Genomic DNA, 15,425 nt, shown 5'->3' with positions numbered 1-15,425 from the left:
ATAGGATTCAATCAGATAAAGATAAACTTAAAAAATTTAAAAAAAAAAATTCACAAATTTTTTCATAAGCTTGAGGTGTATAAACACTCCATGAAGCATACTTAATAGTTTGACAGTAAATAAACATTTATTTATCTTTTCAGATATATAAATGCACAACAATCTTGTCCGTGTCTGTTAATAGATTAAAAAGGCGGAGAGCTTCTCCAAAACGCCAACGTTTTAATACCCTTTCGTTTACTTTTAGCTCGTTGCTATAGGTTGGGCTTTATTAATGGGTTTTTGAGTTTTGTGTATGGGCTCAACGAAATGTGTTTAATTAAAATGTTCTTATTATTATTACTTTTAAATTTTTTAATCAATTAATTGCATTAATTTTTTTATTTCATTTAATTTTCTCATCTATATCATTTTACCAAATTTTATCTCGTAATTTTTCGTGAACATGATTTTTAAACTCTTCAAAACATTTTTAATTTTTCGTTAGATGTACGGTAAATAAGAAAAAATATATAATTTTTCGAAAAATATTTCACATAACATTTGTTTTGAAGAGTCTAGTCTAGAAACCTAAAAAAAAAATGCTGTCAAAAAAAAATTGGCAATTAAAACAAAATTATGTTGATAAGAAAAAAAAAAAAAGAAGAAGATGCATAAATAAATATGAGATAAAATTTCAGACTTCAAAAAAAATTTATGAGTAGAGAAAATGATTTAAACTGCTACTCTAACCTATAAAAAGAGATGAGCAGAGTTCGAAATAAGATTCAAGCGGAGGAGAAGAAAAAATTAAAAAAGAGAGAAGATAAAAGGAAAAAAGAGAAAAATGAAGGGACTTATAGGTTGCCAAGAGAAGAAAAAAAAAAAAAAAAGTGGTTGTCATTCTCTCTCATCCGTGACATCATTGTTAATGTCATCTATTTCATCTTTTTTCTATGAAAGTTTAAATTTGATTTTGTTTACATTTTTTTTTTCTTCAAGTTCTACACAAGTAAAAGTTGTTTCTTTATTGTTCTGAATTTAATTCTCAGCGGATTATCTTGTACTTATTTATGTTACTAGTGAATTTGATTTAAAATTTGACTCTTAATTTTTTTCTTCACACTAACAAATTTTTCACGTAAAATTTTATATTTAGTTTATTTTGCAGTTATTATCTGTTTATTATTTTTACTCGGTTATGCATCAATTGGCGTGGAATTATTATTATTAGTGTATACAAATTAATTTGATATTATCTTAATTTACATAATTAATTATATCTTTGTTCGGGATCCAACAATTGATATCAGAACTTGGTTGATATGTGGTTTAGAATTAATTGTGTAAATTAGAATGGACGATTATATAGATATTATGATTAAATTGACAGCTTCAAATTATTCAATTTAGAAGATGAAGATGGAGGATGTTTTTTATTGTAGAGATCTGTATGATCTTATTAAATTAGGAACTGGTAAACTAACTAGAAAATCATAAGACAATTGGGAGAAAATATAGAGAAAACTATCAGAACTATTCGACAGTGGGTGGATATCAGTATCCATTACTATATAAGCAAAAAAGTCAATGCACAGGACTTGTGGAAAAAATTGAAGAATATGTACGAGAGAAAAAATGCTCAAAATAAATATTTTGTTATTAGAAAGTTGATGAATATGAAGTTGCAAGTTGGATAGTCAATAACGGAACATCTGAGTGAATTCAAAGATTTGGTAAATCAATTGAGTATTAAGAAATTAACTATAGATGATGAAATGCAGCCATTATTACTTTTGAATTCGTTGCCAGATTGTTAGGAGATCTTGGTGTTGTCTCTTAATAACTCTGCTTCAGAAGGTGTTTTGTCTTCATTCATGGTAAAGAATAATCTCTATAATGAGGAGATCTAAAGGAATGATATGAGCAATGATACCTCACAAATGCTTATCATAGAGATTAGGGGTTAAAGTAGAAGAAGAGATCTTAAAGGACACAATAAACAAAAATTCAGTTGTTATCATTGTGGTAATGAATGATATATGAAATAAAACTATAGAATTTTAAAAAACAAAAGAATAATTAAAAAAATGCAGATGATCAGAATACCACAGTAGTTGTAACTAATGATGAAGAATTGGTTGCACTTTCTTTTTTTGAGGATTATGATCATATTATTGATCTTGATACTAAGTGAGTTGTTAATTTAGCAGCATCCTATTATACTACACCCAGGAAGGATGCATTTACTATGTATAAAGCAGTGAATTTTGACAGAGTAATGATGAATAATATCAATTATACAGATATTTTAGGCATTAGTGATATTTGTGTGTAAACAGATGTTGGTTGCATGTTGACTCTGAAAAATGTGCAAACATGTGCCTAATTTACGCCTAAATATGATTTTTACACATGCTTTAGATCTTGATGGTTGTTACAACTCACTTAGTGATAGAAAATAGAAACTCTTCAAAGGTTTAATTATGGTTGCAAGGGATAGACTGTGTCACACATTCTACAATACTCAAGTAAAGACAATTACAGATACTCTAAACGTAGTAGAAAAAGATGTTTTACCAGACTTGTGGCACAGGAAGTTAGCTTATATGAGTAAAAAAAGATTGCAGATTTTGGGAAAGAAGGCTCTCATTTCCTCTGTCAAAGGTACGAGTTTAAATTATTGTGATGGTTATTTCTATGGTAAGTAACATAGAATTTCTTTTAGTAATTCTTTTGAAAAAAAAAATAAATGTACTTGAGTTAGTCTATTCTGATGTATGTGGTTCAATTGATGTGGAATCATTAGGTGGTAGTAGATACTTTGTTACATTTATTAATGATACTTTACGAAAAGTTTGAGTGCTTGTTTTGAAGAAAAAAGATAAGGTTTTACAGTGTTTCAAGCAATTCCATGCTATGATAAAAAAAAAAGAAATGAACATTTTTAAAGTATTTTCGCAGTGACAATGGTGGCTAACACACTTCAAAAGAATTTGAGAATTACTATTTACAGTACAGAATCATATATGAAAAGACTGTTCAATGTATTTTTCAACATAATGATGTTGCTGAAAGAACAAACAGAACAATTTTGGATAAAATCAGATGATTACTAAAAATGGTTAATCTACCACAGCTATTTTGGGGTAAAACACTTTACACCGCCTATTATATAATGAACCGCTCTCCATCAGCTGTTTTAGATTTTGATAGTTTTGATAGAGTATGGTCTAAGAATGATGTTATTTACTCTCACTTGAAAGTATTCAAATGCAAAATATTTGTGCATGTGTCTAAGGAGCAGAGACAAAAACTAAATGACAAGACTATTACATGTATTCTTTTAGGTTATAGAGATACAGAGTTTGAGTACATGTTATGGAATTTAATGAAAAAGAAAGTTATCAGGTACAAAAATGTAATCTTTGATGAATACAAGATCTTATTAGATTTTGAGATCTCAGAGAAGACTACAAGTGAATAGATTCATTTTCCTGCATTGATTCCTCATGCAATCAGAAATCTCAGTAATAAAGGAGATGAATGTGATTATATATCAACACCAATAGATGTAAATGATGATGTTGAGTAGGAGGAGCAACCCCCTCCATATCAGATTCTTGAAGAATCTTAGTTTAAAAGGTCAAGCATAACACATCATTTATCTACTACATATCTCAGTTCTAAGTATATTATAATTATTAAAGAATAGAAGCCAGAGAGCTTTCAAGGAGTACCGAATCACAAAGAAAAAGTTTTGTAACGGCCCCAGAATCTAAATGAAGATGTATGTATTAACAAAAATCTCAAATGCGAAAGCGTAATAAAAATTTTGATTAACATCCCTTACACAATAACCAAAAATGTACTCAAAACATGAAAGAATAAGCTAAATAAAAGAGATACTCGAAATAAACACTATAAATAGAGATATAAAGTCCTTAGGCGTCTAACTCGCCGTCTTCCTGTGGAACGGGCTCGGGAACCACGTCTTCTTGATCTGAAATGGTTAAGTAAGGGATGAGCTACACTATCTCAGTAAAGACATCACACTATCTCACTGCCACATGAGTAAAGGTTGGTAGAAAACAAAAACAACTAATGGAGTATAATTTATAACAAACTCATTTATTAACATAAAAAACTTTACTGTCCACTTATCTCGGTAAGATTTATGAAAATAACCTATGAAAATAATAACATGATAATCATCATAAAATCATATACACTTTGTAACAGAAGACATATCCCACTTTTGCACTTCAATAATTAAATAATAAATTTCCTTTTTTACCAGCCTACTAGTATCCATGGGGATCCATAAGGGGTCCCCGCTACACCTGAACCATGAACATTAATAACCTGATTCCAGGGTCGTCCCCATACCCCGTCCGGTATGAGCGCCAAAAGCATAAAATTCAATACCCCGTCTGGTATGAGGGTGAAACGGGCCGTCCCCATACCCCGTCCGGTATGGGCGCCAAAACACATAAGGTCTTCATACCCCGTCCGGTATGAGAGACCACGTTCCCGGTAGGGTTCCCTACGGATCCGGTCCGTCCACCATCTCCCAGGATATCTAGTCAGGCTGTCAACATTATCCACTTATCAATTCACATAACCTTTTTGCCCTTTTCCTTGGTCTCAATCATCCAATCATACACAAACATGTAAACCAATCATCGACACCAAACAAGATAACACAGAGTCGGGTTAACCATAATACCAACCATAATAAAAGAAACCATGATTCATGCATACGAGACCATAAAATAAATACAACAAATATCATACTGCATTTAATACTGAAAAATAGATCAAACAACAACTGACCAACAATGTACCAGATTCGGGCTCCATTGGCAACCTCAATCAATTATACATCTATAAAGTCTCAAAATGCCGTTTAATTATTTATTAAGCTTTAATACCGTGATAGGAAATAGGGTGAGGGATCCTTACTTGTTTCGGGGATCTGAAATCGGCTCTACAGTGCGCCTACGAGCTGTCTCTAATTTCCCTGAATTTTTTCTCGAAAAACTGAAAGGTGGTACCGGTACCTGCACGTATCCCAAAAAATCCCAAATCAGACCTAGGACCCCTTCCGGCCAATATCGAAATTCCGGCACGGCGACTCCGCCGTGCTCCGGCAATGGTGCCGCCGTTTGCAGCGGCGATCCGCCTCGGGTTGGCCGTTTTCGGCCGAATTCGGCCAAACTTGCATTGGTCCCTGTGATAAAACAACCCTAGGGCCCTCGGTGGGCCAAAAAATTACGAAAAACTGAGACTTACCGACGGCGGTGCTCTCGGGTGCAGTGGCTCCTCCGGTGTGAGTCGTGTTTTGATATTCGACTCCGATCAACCTGTAGAGAAAAGAACGGTGATCGTAATAGTATAAAATTTGCATCGAACGGAGGCCGGGAAGGGCCTCATCGGAGGCAAAAACATAGGGGAGTCGCGGTGGCACCGCCGGACTTCGGCAGAGTTTTTCGGCCGATTGGCCGGTGGTTTGGCCATATGCGGATTCAGCATCGAAAAACGAGCCAAGGGGAGAAACTTTACCTCGATTGGCGGTCGAAAAATTCTCCGATGCGGCGGCGGGTGGCAGCGGCCGGCTCCTCTGGCGTTTGGTTCTTTTTCTCCGGCGAGGCACTGGCGACTAGGGTTTTGTGGTCAGGTGTGGGTGGGGTTATTTATACCCTTTGCCTTTTAATCTCAACCGTCCATCAATATTAAATCTGAACCGTTCGATCCCGATCCATTTGAGATTAAATCTGGGCCGTCCATCGCGATGCGATCTGGGCCGTCAGTGCCTAATTGAATCTGGGCCCTCCGTGCACACGGAAACGAATCTGGGCCGTCCGATCGCGCACACGCGGATCGCCCACGTGGCCCGTCCCGTGTCAATGTTTCCTTGCCACGCGGCGCATCCTAATTGGTCGGGGCTGCTAACCGGGCTGCTGACGTGGCACAAATTTTTCAAATTACGTTTTGACCCCCGGTTTCCAATTTTCTTTTCAAAAACACCATCAGAATTCAAATTTTCACCCCTTTTCCCCAAAATTAATTTCAATTAAATCCAAATAATAATTTTACTCAATTTTATCATTATTTTTATTAAATTAATTTAAATTAAATTAAAACCTAAAAAATTCAAATACAAAAAAAAAAAAATAATAAAAATAAAAATATAATTTAAGTGTTATAACCGTTGATAAATGCAATGCAACAGAAAATGAATACTTTAAAGAATTATCAGACTGATTTGGTTAACATGATAACTAAGATTCGTGACAAGCATTAATCCTGCACCAAGATAGTGAGATTGAGTGGAAATTGAATAACATACGGGTGAGTACCTCCCATGGCCTAGAGGGGTAGATTGTTAAGTCTAGCTCATTAAGAAGAAAAAAAAAGATGACAAAATGAATAGAAGATAAAATTTCAGACTTTAAAAAATTTTTCCGAGTAGAGAAGTTAATTTAAACTGCTACTATAGCCTATAAAAGGAGAGGAGCAGAGTTGAAATAAGATTAAAGTGGAGAAGAAAAAATTCAAAAAGAGAGAAGCTGTGCGGAAAGAAAAAGAGAGAGAATAAAGAGAAGAAAAAAAATGAAGGGACTTGTATATATATATATATATATAGAGGTTGAGTGGCATCTAAGAGAAGAAAAAAAGTAGTTGTCAATCTCTCTCATCGGTGACACCATCGCTAACATCATTTATTTCGTTTTTTTTCTAGGAAAGTTTAAATTTGATTTTATTTACCCTTATCTTCAAGTTCTACACAAAGAAAAAGTTATTTCTTTATTATTTTAGATTTAATTCTCGATAGATTATCTTATATTTATTTTTATTAATAGTGTATTTAATTTAGAGTTTGATCCGTAATTTTTTCCTTTATACTGAAGGATTTTTCACATAAAATTCAGTATCTATTTTATTTTACAGTTATTATTTATTTATTATTTTTGTTCGATTGTGCATTAATTTAACTTGAAATTATTATTATTAGTTCATCCAAATTAATTTAAGATTATTTTAATTTACACAATTAATTATATTTCTGTTCGGGATCCAATATTAATTATATAATAACTTAATATTATTTACCTAAATAGTTAATACATTCATTTAGAAATTATGTTATGTTATAATTAATGTATAGAACACATAATTAATTAAAATATAAACTTATTCAATAAAAATATACATGATATATTCTAGTTTTTGAAAATACTATTTTTTTTTTTTTAATTTTAACATGATTAATAATTATAAATTATATATTTATATAACTTTTACATTTTGTTTACTCTGTTAATCTATTTGAATTCTTCTTCCATGCAATCACTTAGGTTGGAAAAACCAGGTAGGCCCTGGTATAACTTTGTCAACATGGTAAAGAATCCAAAGCGCATTGGATTCCTATGCTCTTTTTGGGGGGGGGGGGGGGGGGGGAGAGAAAAAGCAAAGCCCTTTATATTAGAATTTTCTCTCATCTCTATTACCCTTATTCCAAACATCTTTGGATTAGGTGTTAAGTTAAGAAGCCCTAAAGACTACGTGTTTCTTTTTAAACCTTTAGCTGCCAAATTAATTATTATCTTCATTTGATTTCATTAACAATTTCATAAACTTGACCCAATAAATAACAGTTTCAAATCTCAAAGTAGAAGGAACCAGTTGTTGATTTGAACCCAAAAAAAAAAAAAAAAAAAAAAAATAATTACAAATCAAGAATTTCAAATTTAAACTTTACACTGTTTTTTTTTTTTTTTGAAGAAATATTAGTAAATAAATTAAACGAAAAATATATTTCAACAAAGAAAAAATAGGAATTCAAAATAACAACCTAGTATTTTGTGAAGAAAAATAGTCAATAATATAAATTAGTTAGTAGGATAAATAAATAATTTTTTTCAAGTTTTCAAATCTTTTTGTTTTCATTCATTTTCTGTCCATTTTTTTTTTTTCATTTATGGTGAAAATAATTAAAATTCAGGTTGTAGAATTATATTATTATTATTTTTTTAACACAAGGGGTAGATTTATTATTTATATTAAAATAATATTCAATTAACTGATTAACTTTTACTTTTTATTAAATTATTAGTAAAAATATAATATTATTTTATACAAAATAATTACCCTTCTCTGACCCCCCAGCCTCCCAAGTCTCTAAGTTAAGCTTTCAGGTCAAAATTCAAGGAAGCAAGACAGAGAATCATCACCTCAAATTTTCGCTTTTTTTCATTTTCCCAACATCATCTCTTATTTCAAAATGATAGCGACCAATTTCCAGATATCTAAATCCATATAATGATCATAATGGTTGTTGAACGGATCGGTTCCCCCCAATCATACGCCGCCACGCTCCTATGATTCCTCGTTTGCTGATGTCTGAGCCGTGGGGTCCACTGTAAGCGGTGTTTGGCTACTAGCATTACCAAACTCCTGAACTGAATCAATCGCCTTTAAAGTTAATCTGTGTAATAGCCTACCCTCCCGGCAGAGTCAAGTAGAAGAGGGAAATGGGTCTGCTAACCAATAGAGTAGAAAGAGATGATGTCAGGCCAGGGGATCATATCTATACTTACAGGGCTGTTTTTACCTACTCTCACCACGGTATCTTAATTTTACTCTCTCTTTTTCGTTCCTCGTGCATGCTGCGACGACCTGTGTTCTTCTTTTGATGAATATGTAGTGATTGTCTTGGACTCATCGTGATTCTGCATTGTGGTTTTTTCATTTGGTTCTTCTTCCTGGGTGTTTTCTTTTTCTCAGCCATTTATTTGTTCCAGTGTGCTTCCTGCGTTATTCACCTCGATTTTACCTTTTTCTTTTTATGTATTAACTCCTGTCATCTGCGATTGCCATTTTTAAGTTGTAATTATGTTTTGTAGTTTTCAATTGTGCGTTCAGTTTCTATTGGTGTCAATGTGAATTTGTGTTTTGTGATGTTAATGGTAAACCAATTATCTGTTAATCGTAGTGACAATTTCATTCGGAAGACCCCTTTAGCTTTACCCCAAATATTCTCCAACTCCGGTGATAATTGATTTATTGAATTTGACTTTTGGAGATGTGAGATTCGCGTGTTTCATTGGTTGACTTTTTAGTAAAAAATTTCTTTGCCCGCAAGTTACTACTGCTAGATGGATTTACTGGTGACTTGCCCCTAATACTCTGTTTGGCCGCCAAGATGGAAATACAACACGAGATGTTCATTGCTTTGAACTTGAGGAATGATAATCCTTTTCTCATATGCGCCTAATACAATTGGTTATCTCGGTTAATTATTTATTATTTCTAACATATGAAGAAAATATGTATTCAATAATGATTTTCCCTTTTTCTTTTTAGTTCTTTTTAGTTCAATTCTTGATTAATTTCTCTTTTATTCTTTTAAAACATCCTTTTTATGTAGAGGTGGATTATAAATTTCATATTTTAATTGATTTTAGGTTTATTTATTAGGAACTAGAAATCTTTTCTCATGGGATTCAATTCATGTAATGATGAAGTTGGTTAAAACATGAAAGTTATTTTCCAGTTCTACATATAATGATAGTATGATATAATTAAGCAAAAGAATAGACATGATAGTAGAACAAGCGTTAAATCTAAATTGCTATTTTTTCCCTCACTAAACAACCACAGGGCTGGTAGCTCATGTGGTAGGCTCTATTCTTCCCATAGTTAAGGTCATGAGTTTGAAGTCCTTTTTCACTATTAGTCAATGCTTCTAGTTGTTGTCAACAATGGACTTTTCTGCTTACATATCGATGGTGCTGTTGTGATGAGTTTTGCCATTTGCACATTCATCTTATGATGACACTCAAAGGGATTGACTAGATCTAGTTGCACTTTCCCCCCTTTTTAGTTAGTGTAAGTTAAAAGATCCCTTACTTTTTAAAAAAAAGATAATTACGCATACTGTTAAAAGATCCTTTACCAATCAAGCAGTGATCATGAATAATCCAGGTTATTCGGTTAGATGTTCCCTGGCCCAACTTTGATGCAATGAGGGGGTAAAGACCTTCTGTAATCGGGTCAAATCCTCTCTTCTTGCTGAAGGGTATGCCCTAATTCCTACCTTATCACCTAAACCTGAAAGAAAAATGCAGTAGTCTTGAGCTTTTTTCATTTGGCTCAAGAGAGAAGGAATCTTGTATTTTACCAAGCTTATGATTAAATTAGCAGTACATTATTAGAGTAAAATAATAATAAAAGCCATCATTCTGGAGATGTTTTGTTCGATGTATTTTTTTAAGTTTGGAGAGGATGGAATACTCTAAAGAGTCAATATGGTTCCTTGATTATCCTATGATTAGTGGGGGGCATTGACAAAGAAGAGTTAATGATCAGGTAGCATCATCATACGCAGCAACAACCGTTCAGTGGGCTATCTATTTATCCTCTTCGTAGCTCCTTTAAATTTATATTGACATTCGTTTGTGATCTTTTCTGCCCTATTTATATTTCTGAAAGAAACCCAGCCCTTCAAAACTTCTCAAGGGCAATAGGAATTTCACATCTCAATATGTTGTATTGGTTGCTTTTGAATGCATATCTTTTGATTTGTTGGGCATATTGTAGCCTATTTCCATGGTAATAACGGAAATAAGTTTAAATTATTTATTATTTTCTCCATACAGATGCATTTTGTGCTTCTCCTCATACATGCTTCTATTAATGGAATTCTTATTCTGTAGGGATCTATAAGCTGTATGTTGGTTTCTATCTATAGATTGATTCCCGGGTTTTGCAGAACTTCAGTTTTCAAGAAACACTAAGTTTCTTGATAAATTTAATTGGTGATTTGTCAGTCTGTTAACACCATGGTAGTTGTTAGTTTTCTACCTCATCTACTATTCGAATGCTCCTTGGACTATTAAAGTTTGGTGTTGCATCTCTGTCATATGACATGAACTAGTGTGGCTATGGGATCAATATCCAAGTCTTGCTAGACATGTTAAACTGCAAAGACTCTTAGGGTAAAAGTTCAAATAAAACATGAAGATCAAGACTTCTGGTTCATAAATATCTATGCCTTTTTCTTTGTATACGAAATATTTAATCAATTATGTATCAGTATCAACCTTTTTTTTCTTGACTTTTACTATAAATTTGGAATTGCTATCTTTTCTACTGCTGAAGTGATAAATTAGTTAGTAGTTAGTGTAAGAGTGTAAAGTCCAAACATCCATTTTCCCTGCTTTTTGTATAAACTCTTTCACCTTTTGACTGTGACTCTTTGGGTTACTATTTTGTTGCCTTGCCAGCCTGTAAGGTAAAGAAATTGTGAATGTTGTACAAGGTTATACCATGTCTCTTAACATTCAATGTGCTTGAATAGTGATATGATATCGATGTGGCATTTCATGCACTTTTTGACAGTTACTTTTTATTTTTTGAATTAAACTCCAACTATGGTGAATTTTGAAAAACGCAGGGATTTTTGTTGGGGGTAGCAAGGTGGTTCATTTCAGACCTGAACAAAACTTGAATTCCAGCACCGAGGCATCTCTGGACTTGTATGATTCAGCATCTAGCCTCTCATCTTCCTGTCCAATCTTTCCTGATTGTGGATTCAGGCAACCCAACAGTGGGGTAGTGCTCTCATGCCTGGATTGCTTCCTTAGAAACGGATCCATTTACTGCTTTGAATATGGTGCAAGTCCATCAGTTTTTCTTGCCAAAGTACGTGGAGGCACATGCACCACTGCACCATCTGACTCACCAGATGCGGTTATCCACCGCGCAATGTATCTTCTCCAAAATGGGTTTGGGAATTATGATATCTTTCAAAACAACTGTGAGGATTTTGCACTCTACTGCAAAACAGGTTTACTGATAATGGAGAAGCTAGGGGTTGGAAGAAGTGGTCAAGCGTCTTCTGTAGTTGGGGCCCCATTAGCTGCCATTCTTTCTTCTCCTCTGAAGCTGCTGATTCCAAGCCCTGTTGGTGTTGCAACAGTTACAGCCGGGATGTACTGTATGAGCAGGTATGCAACAGACATCGGTGTTCGGTCTGATGTGATCAAGGTGGCAGTTGAGGAGTTGGCTGTGAACTTGGGGTGGGGAGAACAGGAAGTAGCTGAGGAAGATGAAGCATCTAACAGACAGAGTGCATATTGATTCCTCTTGCCTATAGAATCTTCATATGCGTGAAAAAGGCAGTCACCAGAAATAATTATCTGTTGAAATGCATGAATGAGTTTAGGTTTGCTTGATCTCTCCTTCCCGGTCAAGCAGGCACTTGGTGTTTTTACAGTGGTTTGGTTGTCTAATTGTGTATGTGGAAAGTTCAATTATCAACTATAGAAGTTACAGGTATATATGACTCCTGTTTCATATGGTGTTACCAACTCTTGAAAGTAAATTTAAGGTCATTAGTCGCTTGAGAATGCTGGGACGATTTCCAAATATAAGCTGTTAGTTGCCTAAACTTAAAGGCTGAAGGAAACGAGGACATGGTGGCATTCAAATCCATGCCATGTTCAGTCAGCAACATAATGAGTCATGACCTATATTCCGTTTCTTTGCTTGCACCTTGGTCTGATATTATCCATGTCTAGAATACGAAAATTTATTGGCAAAACGAGAAAGTTATAAACCAAACAATTGGTGCTACGGATGGATGTTATGCAACAGTACAAAACCAGACTCTTAAATCAACTTCGCTCATATTTTTAGAGCTGCAATTAATAACTTTTTATTTTCACTTATTAAGAAAAGTGTTAAGAAAATTTTGACTTTAATTGAATATGCAATTGACTTAAAATCATACTACATTTTTTATTAAAACTTTTAGAATATTTGTATTGTATTTTCATTTTATTGCACCAAATTAAAATTAGAACTGAACTTAATTTTTTATGTCTTTTTTAATAAATACTGAATGATTGATTATATCATGTATAGAAAATTGGGAGAACAATAATAGTATTTATAATTTACACCAAAGAAACTGGTCATTAGGTATGTTACCCTGTGGGATTTGTTTTATGGAGCCAAATAAATTAGTCTCTGTTCTAAATCTACATTATTTCACTAATAGAATTTTAGTTATAGTTTTCTCTCTCTGCACATGACTAACTTTATATATATTTACGTGAAAACTCGAGGTACAGGAGAGCTTATTATTATATACTCTTTGGCCTAACAAATGTTGATTATGGAGAAGTCAGACTCGGTTTTCTTGAACAGGTCTGTTAGTGCAGAGTTCATTTTGTTTCTGCTTCTTGTTAGATGCAGGCCTGAATTCTGCAAGAGTCGCCAGTTCATCAATCATACTGGCAACCCCTTGGATTCTTGATGCGTTTTCAAGCAACAGAGACGCCATAGTAGTCAGAGGAAGAATCTCCATGAGAGGTGGAACATTGATAATTTTTATCACAGCTTCTACTTTGGTTTCTTGAGAATCAGTTTCTGGTGTTGTCGTCAATGAGTTTGCATTAAGATGGTTCGGGATAGACTTCAATGTATCTTGGAGTTCTTGTACGGCAAAGTTCATCTCTGAAACAAAGAAATCTATCTTTGATGGTTTTCTCATTGTCTTCAATGTAATTGCCAGTTCTTTTAGGATACTTGAAGAAACGGAGGTCAGATTCATGCAGGCCCTCTTCATAAGCTTCTTTAGGTGTTCAGGCGCCTGAAAACATCGAGAAATGAGATATATATATATATATATATGCATGTATATCTACTCTTTATTGTTAAAAGTAAAAACATACCTGAATTTCTGAATTGATACAGCTGTTGAGAGTTTCAATGCAGTAAGCGCAGCTGCGCATTGAAGCCCCAACCTTGAGGTATTGTTTCCATGGATGTCGAAAGTTGAAGCGCCCATGTGCTGGTTCCCATCTCGCAAAATTGGCCTGTAAAACAATAAAATACAGATAAATATTTTAATCAATCCATCGTGCGATAATAATAATGATAATAATTGATGATCCATCCTGCAATAATAATAATGATAATAATTGGACTGTAAACCAATCAAGTACAGATAAATATTTTTGTTCATCCATCCTGCAATAATAATAATGATAATAATTGATGATCTTCTTGGTATAGCTAGCTTATGTTATATAAGTAGGAAGGTAGAAACGTACCATAGATTCTTCTGTTGCCTTTGAGTTAAGAACACATTTGTATCCTTGCATTTTCTTGCTGGCGTCTTCTCCATTGACTGTCGAACTTTCGTTGTCTCTGAAATACTCAGCCATACAACCTGCAATTCAATGACAGATCAGAAAGTGCAGTATGCATATGTGGGGTTACTCTTCAAGTGTTATATGTATAAACAGCTAGATAGAAATATGAGTTTTATATGGTTATACGTACCGTCCAAGGAATCAGCAAGCTTGCCCAGGTTACGTTGGATGAGAAGATGAAGCTCCTCACCTGCCCAAATGGGACAGAACAGCATGCTTATAAAAATACAGATAGATGCCCCAATAGCTATTGTGGATACTCTTTGGTGAGCAAGAGCTAGTAGTTTCTCTACCCGGTAGCCTGAAACAGAGACTAAGCTGAACGTAAGAATGAAGATCATGGCACCATAATCGAACCGAGCTTTTACTGATGGCACAAACCGAGAGAAAGTTGCTGCTGAAGCTACAAACCAAAAATTTTAGATTTAAATTAAAGTTTACTAACTTAAAAAAGTTCAATAAATTATTTAGATTCTAATGCAAATACATACCAAAGAAAAAAACGAAAGCCCCAAGAACTACGGGTTCTAATTGATCTCCGGATTGATTTGCAACCCAATTAACACCAACACCTAGTGATCCAGCTAGAAATGTTCCTGTTGCTCTATTTATACATTTACAGAGTGTTGCTCCTGCAATGAAATAAAATCTCAAATGGGTTATTACTTAGGATCAAAACCACGTCGTTTTACTCTTCATTTAACACATTAAAACTAAAAATAGATTCAGACAAAGATCTTGAGAATCGAGTAATTACCGACAGTGGATTCAAAAACTACCACAACGGTCATTACTGCCCACATGGCATTTCCACCAACGCCTTCATAAAGAGGTCTCATATAGTAAAGAAGAGAGACAATGGAAAGTGCCAGCCCGACTTTGACACCATGAATAACCTTCTTGGGCTCAGCAACTGCTATGCTCCAAGCCTTCTCCAAGAATCTCCATATCTTCAGAATCAATTCTCTGAAAATAACACATTTTAAACGCAACCAAAGTCTGCGAACTGGTCCAGATTCCGGCTCTAAACTCTCAGTTCTTCCGTCACTTACGTTTATCCTCCATTCTAGCTTTCCCTCAGCCATCGCCATTTCGATCCAGCTGATGGATGGTTTCCGCTAATTAGCCTGGGAAATATATGCTTATCCAGACTATATGATCTATGTTTAATGTGCTCTCCAGATTAGAGATTAAGGATAGTTGGTTGAAAGTTTACGG

At 34.1% G+C, this 15,425-nt stretch overlaps 2 protein-coding genes and 1 long non-coding RNA gene across 3 annotated transcripts; 1 reads left to right on the top strand and 2 right to left on the bottom strand.

Annotated features, from left to right (window-relative positions):
- Positions 1–3,806: 3,806 nt before the first annotated feature.
- On the bottom strand, positions 3,807–6,545 carry LOC148253733 (uncharacterized). The gene is made up of 4 exons (XR_015818981.1): positions 5,545–6,545; positions 5,275–5,345; positions 4,945–5,042; positions 3,807–3,982 (listed from the first exon to the last, which is right to left on the bottom strand). It is a non-coding gene; the product is annotated as an uncharacterized LOC148253733 (long non-coding RNA).
- Positions 6,546–8,160: 1,615 nt separating this feature from the next.
- LOC110811035 (protein LEAD-SENSITIVE 1-like) lies at positions 8,161–12,395 on the top strand. The gene is made up of 2 exons (XM_022037389.2): positions 8,161–8,610; positions 11,441–12,395. Exons 1-2 carry the CDS (start codon positions 8,517–8,519, stop codon positions 12,124–12,126), a joined length of 780 nt encoding a protein of 259 aa, XP_021893081.1. The 5' UTR covers positions 8,161–8,516; the 3' UTR covers positions 12,127–12,395.
- A 199-nt stretch (positions 12,396–12,594) lies between these two features.
- Positions 12,595–15,404, bottom strand: LOC110811012 (aluminum activated malate transporter family protein). The gene is made up of 6 exons (XM_022037363.2): positions 14,965–15,404; positions 14,699–14,839; positions 14,338–14,610; positions 14,106–14,224; positions 13,725–13,868; positions 12,595–13,642 (listed from the first exon to the last, which is right to left on the bottom strand). Exons 1-6 carry the CDS (start codon positions 15,296–15,298, stop codon positions 13,175–13,177), a joined length of 1,479 nt encoding a protein of 492 aa, XP_021893055.1. The 5' UTR covers positions 15,299–15,404; the 3' UTR covers positions 12,595–13,174.
- Between the last annotated feature and the right edge of the window lie 21 nt (positions 15,405–15,425).

This window comes from Carica papaya, chromosome 5 (genome assembly GCF_054855325.1).
Source record: "Carica papaya isolate Zhongbai chromosome 5, ASM5485532v1, whole genome shotgun sequence".
Classification (NCBI taxonomy): domain Eukaryota; kingdom Viridiplantae; phylum Streptophyta; class Magnoliopsida; order Brassicales; family Caricaceae; genus Carica; species Carica papaya.
This window is presented reverse-complemented; position numbering and strand designations above follow the sequence as displayed.